We start from the raw sequence: 7,352 nt of genomic DNA on the forward strand, positions 1-7,352 counted from the left end.
TTACTTACTTCATTTTATTGTATTTATTATTTTTAATTTATAAATTTATATCAGTGTAAAATATCTAATAAAGAAGTGATACCATTACTTTTTTCTATCTACCACTTTTTAAATCGGTGTATCTTTATCTGCTAACCTTAATTAACTGGTGAGAGATACACAACATCAACATGAAATTTTTAACAAACAAAAAATAACAATATCTTGATGTGCTTCCAAATTTCATTATTACTATTATCATTTCCACAGGTGGTACTGCAGTGTCCTACTTAAAATTGCGAGTCCTTCAGACTACAAATTTAAAGACAATCCGTTGTTCTCTCATTATCTGGCCCTCTTGTATTTCGTGTATACCCACTGAACTTTAATTATACTGGGACACGCACTGGCGGTCTCTGCCATAGAAACGCAGCGCCGAGAGAGATAGTGCAAGGGGGATTTCTGTCACTGTCACTCATTGGGAAACTGATCATTAATATAAATTCAAAACGTATCAGATAGGCTGCTCTATGCATGCGCTAGAGTAGGACAGAGATCCCCCTTGTGGCCCTCTCTCTCGGAGCGCGCGTTCCAGTATAATTATATATAACTCTCGCCAGGAAAGATTGCCGGTCACAGCAGACCTTGTGTCGATCTACAATCTATGTTTTTCTTAAGATGCGAGCGACTTCCGGAATAGGATCGTGCCATACGTTGAAAGAAAAGTCTTTTCGTTCAACATTGACCAACGATACTATCCCGGAAGTCGCTCACATATTTAGAAAAACATAGATTGTAGACCGGGATCAAGTGTTCTGTGACCGGCAATCTTTCCTGGCGAGAGGTTTAGTTCCGTGTGTATACCACATGAAGGCCGTAAACATAGCGATCGGATTTTTATCCATCGTTGTATAGTTAGGGCGTCATCTTTGGGATTTAATCTCATCATGTGCAGGTCCATAAGGCCCACATGAGCGCGTAATTTTGAATTGAATATCAAAATTCTCCTTAGCTAACCTCCAGGTAGTAGATTTCGTTGTGTTTAGAAATTTCTGAAACCTTACAAGAGATGGCAACAACAAATATAATTGTTTTCGGAATAGGGCGATCCGAAGGTTGGATGCATCGACAAAGGCACACATTTTCGGTCCATTGCTTACCTCGGCTTTTGGCTAGGAGCGTCATTTCATTCATATCACGAGTAGCCCTCATTTTCCTCAGAGTAACGCCCAAAACGAGCACAATTAGCCGCTGAACCGTCACGGCGACTTTTCAGGACCCGGAAAGTGCTACTATATAGGCAAAGAGTACCCGTTACTCGATCTTTGCTATAGGTACTGAAATGTGATAGCAACGGTCTCGTTGGTTTCCACTATCAGTGCTATAGAGGCAGGAGTTGGAACCGGAATCGAGAAGACTCATATTCTAATGACATTTGGCATCGTTGTCGGCCATAAGAGCCTGTACTGTAAAATCAAGGTGAAACGGACTATAGTCCTAGGCACTATATTATCAAATATATCAAAACTCTGTTGTCATAGTGTTTGTGGCCGCACTCCTCCAAAACGGCTAGCTGGACCAATTTGTACGAATGTTTTTTGTACATTTGGTAGGTATGAGAAGAATGTCGGAATAGGAATAGGTCGGTAAGTATACAATGCGATCAAAAATGAGTTGCTGTCGAATCGACCTTTGGGATTTTTGTTTACATGGAAAATCGTACTTAACCTGAACTTCCAAAGGCGACTCGACAGCAACTCATTTTTGATCGCCCGTTATTTCATACAGCTATATTAGGTATTTATACAGCTCGCTGGACGGGCGAGGTGAAGACCGGCCGCAGCCGCTGAAACCGAGCGTATGTTCCATCCAACAATAAAACGAGATTTCCCAATAAAGGTTGTGCGAGGTTCGCGGGTTCTGCTATAATATTTATGTTATCTATATACCTACTATTTACACTCTTATTTACCTCCCGATGCAGAAGTAGGGGGAAAGTTTTTTATTCTTGATTCTTCTCATCATCCCTCCAAGACCTAAACCCTGTCAATATGCTGCTACAGACGGACGTTTTCGTACGCGTTCATGCACCTGAACTACCTCTGCTCCAGACGCACTTACAATTTCGCAGTATTATTTTGACCATGTCCATGAATTAGTATACTGTGCATTGCAAACGTGAAGTGCACTGCTGTGCTCCAAACGAAAATGACCAAATAAATAATTCAATAAATTCCCGCAGGAATTCGCGGGACAGTGTTCCACAATCAGACATTTATACAGGGTGACACTTTTAAAACTTTCAATGGGCGATATCGTTTTTTATATTAGAGGTATCACAAAATGGCCAAAACCGTTTCGGTAGAATGGAGGGGGAAGCAAAATGGTCGTATAAAGAAGGAACCAACTTCAACCTCGTACCCCCCGCCACCCCCATGACTAAATTTTGAATTGTGACGTATCACTTGATGATACATCATTGGAAAGCTCTTAAAAAATTCTTTTCAGAAATACCATACACTTTCCAATGTGATGTATCACGTCACAATTCAAAATTTAGGCATGGGGGTGGCGGGGCCATTTTGTGATACCTCTAATATAAAAAACGATATCGCCCATTGAAAGTTTTAAAAGTGTCTCCCTGTATAACAAAGGACAAAGCAAATTCAAATTAATATAACGAATACGCACAATTTGCATCCACACGTTGAGAAACGTTTTGTATGCACGTACATGAACGCATACAAAAACGTCCGTCTGTAGGGACCTAATGATCTGAATGAATACGAAAGCCAATTAGTGGAAATGTTATTCTAGCTCCAGCCGGCTAAATGGAATGCTGGCCAAAAATTATTAGGATTAGGCAATTACCAAGATCTAATCATCCACCATTATGGCTACCTTGCAAGGCACAATCAGCAGTCTGGCTCTTACTTGGGACTGGGTTACATAGCGTTAGCTAAAAGAATTAAGGTCGATTCTCACTTTCGTGCAAGGCTCGTACTCGGCACAGTCAAGGCACAGACTCGGCAAAATATCTATATTATTGAATCTTATGAATTTTTTGGGGTGTAATTCACACTATGCGAGCAACGACTCGGCAAGCTACGGCCTTTGCACGCAGCGTTCTTCCGAAACAAATGTTTGCCGGGCATGTACCGTGCACGTTCCGACAAGTGTGAATACAATCTGTGCAGGTCACCGACTTTCGTTCATTTTTCATAGTACAAGAAAGGTTGAAGGGTCAGCAAAGGAACACTTTTTCAGCGGAACAAGATGAGATGCTGATTGAATGTGTCCAAGAAAATGATTTCGGTCATAAAAGATACTTCTTATGCATTTTATGTACACAAAAACGTATTTTTATTTTTCTGCAATATGTACTTTCTTGTTCTTCATCATCTAATATTAGACCAATTTTAATTAACGTGAAAGTTTCGAACATTTTTACAGTTGAAACTCACGTAGAAACTGCTTACCTGCGGCAAGCGTGTCGCAGTGTGAATTGAACTCAAAAAACTTTGCCCGTGCCGGTTCTTTGCACGAAAGTGAGAATCGGCCTTTAAATTTCAAAAAATACCACACCAGTCAAAACAAAAGGGGATCAAAGAACATAACATTACAAAAAGATAAATCCTGATAATGTCTCTAGAATAAACATGTCACAGAGTTAACAAATAATATTATATAGGTATTTCACAGTTATTATGTTTTTAATCTTCCACTTTTTCACCACTATAGTTTTCCCTTGTCTCCTTGTAGTCGTCTACTGCTTCATTATCTTCTTCTACTGTTTCATTAATGTAATCCTCAGTTGTCTCCTTACTGGAATTGTTAGAATTACTAGCATTTAATTGCTTTTCTAACTCCAACCAAGGATCTTCCATAAAGGACGGATGTATATATTTTGACATACTTGAAGAATCATTCTAAAATGTAACATATGTAGCTCCCCAATTATTCACACATGAATACAAACCCTGCCACTGTTGAAACTACGGTTCGTAGATTTCTGAAAGTAAGAATTGAAGCTATTGCTTCCTTTAAAGTTCGGTTTCCGATGGTTCCTCGTGAAGCTTTGAAACACTTTATGCGGTGGGGTATTGTTGGGACTGTATCGGGGGTTGCCGTGTGGTCTATTATTGAAGTAATAGGGCGAGATATTCTGAGCTTGATTACCATACCATTGCTTCTGTGGGCTGCTACTAACTGTCGGTGAAAATTCTCCCACACATGAAGCGTCACTAAAAGCTAGAAAATCTGGCGTATCCAATCTATTTTTACCAGTGGAACTCTGATTTGAATCGGACATTGCTGTGACTACTGTTTATATTTAGACTTGTATTATAATAATAAATAGAGTGACAGTCTTGTTGCAGAAAATTGACGCAGGCCGTTGGCGAGTGTGCGCAGTAATCTACAACAGAACCGGCTTCAAATTAAAAGACCCTTAAAACAGGTTCGGCTTGAAAATAATATGGTTTCTCATTGCAACAAAAATTGAAAAACAATGTGTGGTGATTGATTTTGTTAACATAAACACTGCATCTTGAATAAATCAGACACATTACAATCGTTAAGTACCTACTTTTAATGCAGTGGACTACAATATAAAGCTGGTAAGAGGATCACAACAGAATCGAGAAACTTTTTTGAGATTATACTAGGTATTTATACTAAACATTTCACAAATGTCAGTTATTTTAATTAGCATCGGTTTTATTACGGAAAAAATTGCCTTTCGATTTCCATCTCTTTATTTTGAGCATTGCGGCCTGAAACCATTGATTATACACACCCGTATAATCACTGCTGAAACATTTAAATAGTTATACAAAAATTGCCAAACAAATTGCACAGCATCTTTCTATAATAATTGCTGCAATAATCGCAGCAATAATTTCTGCAAGAATTACTATAAAATTTGTATCGTCTAACATTGCCTTAAGGTTAGCAGTCTGTTGTTTGTGTATATCAGTGGATGTGTGGAGCTCCTTTTAAATCTTGGCTAAGTTACTCTTAAATCTTATTAACGCCACGCCATGTTAAGTATTCAAGAGATACTTCTTCAGATTCTTAAGTTTCGCACATTGTAAACGCGATGTGTGAATGTGTGTTTAACTGTTTAGTGTTGTCCTACAGTTACTCCCCTTTTTTCAGATTCCCCCATATCCTCTGTGAACAAGTTGGTCTGAAAAATTGGGAAACAAACCATTATAATAACCATCACCATCACCATCAAGGAATTGTTAAAACCTCCATTAAAACCAATGCTATTAAAAAAATAGTTTCTGTTGGAATTTTTTGTGGTCTGTAAGAATCAATCAACAATCTTCTGATTGGGTATTTTCCTGGGCATTTTTCAACTTCTTCACAAATTTTAATTTCTTGCCTTGAAGGGTATTCTAGTCCTCTTCGAAAATTAATGTACATTACCTACTTGAGATGATTCTATACTTATTACCTCTGCATTTTTTCTGTTTAAAAACCCAAAGTCCCTCAATTCTCGGCTTCATTCATCGTGGTAAAGGCATTCAGAGAACCCCTTTTGATAAAACAAAACGACATATTATAGTAGGTACATACATTGCAAATATTATACAATTAAAAATAAAATATGTGATGTTGGGATACACATCAATAACAAACAAAACATTACTCATCTGTCATCATCGTCGTAAAAATCAATTCAGGACGTACGTTTCCACGTGAAAATGGCGGCGGCCATGGTGTGCAAAAAATTGGATTCGTAGTCGTCCATACCCAATCGTAGCCTACCGATAGATCTAGTCTACTAATACTGATTGAGTGATATGTCTATGGAAAGAGTCCGACTTTTCATGGAGTGATCATTTATCGTGTAGAGAAAAAATATTTAGTGTGAAAAATGGCGCTCATATCCTTTACTGTTGAACGTGTATGAATATTGACTCGTATAAGTAACTTAATATTTTGTTTTACAACCGGTTACGTTTTCCACTTATCAATTAACTTTATTGTTACTATTAAATAAATAAACAACAACACATTTTGAAGAAGAATGTTTTGAAATTCGTCTAGTTTTTATAGTTTGTAGTTCAAAAGTAACGCAGTCCTAATGATGGCCCATTCGGGTGTACCTGCTGGGAAAAGGAAGGAGATTTATAAATACATAGCTCCATGGCCTTTGTACAGCATGAATTGGTCCGTAAGGCCAGACAAACGGTTTCGTTTAGCTTTAGGTAGTTTTGTCGAAGAATATAACAATAAGGTGCAAATCGTGTCCCTTGATGAAGACACCAGCGAGTTTTCCGCCAAGAGTACTTTTGACCATCCATATCCTACTACGAAAATCATGTGGATACCTGATAGTAAGGGTATTTTACCGGATTTACTTGCAACTAGGTAAGTTAAATGTATTGTAGGGGTGGGATCGTTTACTTAAGATGTTTTAGTGGTGACTACTTGAGGGTTTGGCGAGCTGGTGAACCTGAAACAAGACTAGAGTGTGTGTTAAACAATAACAAGAATTCTGATTTCTGTGCACCTCTGACAAGTTTCGATTGGAATGAGGTGGATCCTAATCTAATAGGGACTTCGTCGATCGACACCACTTGCACAATTTGGGGTTTAGAAACTGGTCAAATTCTAGGAAGAGTGAATCTGGTTTCTGGACATGTTAAAACACAATTGATCGCCCACGACAAGGAGGTGTACGACATCGCATTTTCTAGAGCAGGGGGTGGTCGTGATATGTTTGCGTCCGTTGGTGCTGATGGATCCGTTCGTATGTTTGATTTGCGCCACTTAGAGCACTCGACTATAATTTACGAAGACCCTGCACACACACCTTTATTACGCTTAGCTTGGAATAAACAAGATCCCAATTATTTAGCTACTGTTGCAATGGATTCGTGCGAAGTTATCATTTTAGATGTCAGAGTTCCTTGTACGCCTGTCGCTAGACTGAACAATCACAGGGCATGCGTTAATGGAATTGCGTGGGCTCCTCATTCGAGTTGTCACATATGTACAGCCGCTGACGATCATCAAGCTCTTATTTGGGATATACAACAAATGCCACGAGCGATTGAAGATCCTATACTAGCTTATACGGCAGCTGAAGGCGAAGTAAATCAAATACAATGGGGAGCAACTCAACCTGACTGGATCGCAATATGTTATAATAAATCTCTGGAAATATTACGTGTATAAAAATAACAGTATTTTATATTAATTTATTTATTAACTGTAAGAATTTTTAATTTAAGGAAAATATTTGCTTTCATAATGCACTTTTATACATTTTTCATATGTATTGTGTATATATAACTACGATTTAGGAAAATAAAGTGTGAAATCAGTAATTTATTGAAATCTGGTGTTGTGCAAAA

The 7,352-nt window shown here is 38.2% G+C and overlaps 2 protein-coding genes across 2 annotated transcripts; one reads left to right on the plus strand and one right to left on the minus strand.

The window, feature by feature from the left end:
• Positions 1-3,598: 3,598 nt before the first annotated feature.
• On the minus strand, positions 3,599-4,367 carry LOC116176085. Its single transcript, XM_031494555.1, has 2 exons — positions 3,959-4,367; positions 3,599-3,908 (listed from the first exon to the last, which is right to left on the minus strand). The coding sequence occupies exons 1-2, from the start codon at positions 4,289-4,291 to the stop codon at positions 3,693-3,695; spliced, it is 549 nt and encodes a 182-aa protein (XP_031350415.1). The 5' UTR covers positions 4,292-4,367; the 3' UTR covers positions 3,599-3,692.
• Positions 4,368-5,788: 1,421 nt separating this feature from the next.
• On the plus strand, positions 5,789-7,329 carry LOC116176083 (DDB1- and CUL4-associated factor 7). Its single transcript, XM_031494553.1, has 2 exons — positions 5,789-6,363; positions 6,414-7,329. Exons 1-2 carry the CDS (start codon positions 6,077-6,079, stop codon positions 7,171-7,173), a joined length of 1,047 nt encoding a protein of 348 aa, XP_031350413.1. The 5' UTR covers positions 5,789-6,076; the 3' UTR covers positions 7,174-7,329.
• The last annotated feature ends 23 nt before the right edge of the window (positions 7,330-7,352 follow it).

Source organism: Photinus pyralis, unplaced genomic scaffold, assembly GCF_008802855.1.
Source record: "Photinus pyralis isolate 1611_PpyrPB1 unplaced genomic scaffold, Ppyr1.3 Ppyr1.4_LG7, whole genome shotgun sequence".
In the NCBI taxonomy this organism is placed as follows: domain Eukaryota; kingdom Metazoa; phylum Arthropoda; class Insecta; order Coleoptera; family Lampyridae; genus Photinus; species Photinus pyralis.

Bases quoted from the DNA above. Each gene is read 5' to 3' on its own strand.
- LOC116176085 (XM_031494555.1), bottom strand. From the start codon at position 4,291: ATGTCCGATTCAAATCAGAGTTCCACTGGTAAAAATAGATTGGATACG. The intron at 3,909-3,958 runs GTTTGTATTCAT...GTTACATTTTAG, and splicing joins GTAGTTTCAACAGTGGCAGG to AATGATTCTTCAAGTATGTC.
- LOC116176083 (XM_031494553.1), top strand. From the start codon at position 6,077: ATGATGGCCCATTCGGGTGTACCTGCTGGGAAAAGGAAGGAGATTTAT. The intron at 6,364-6,413 runs GTAAGTTAAATG...AAGATGTTTTAG, and splicing joins CCGGATTTACTTGCAACTAG to TGGTGACTACTTGAGGGTTT.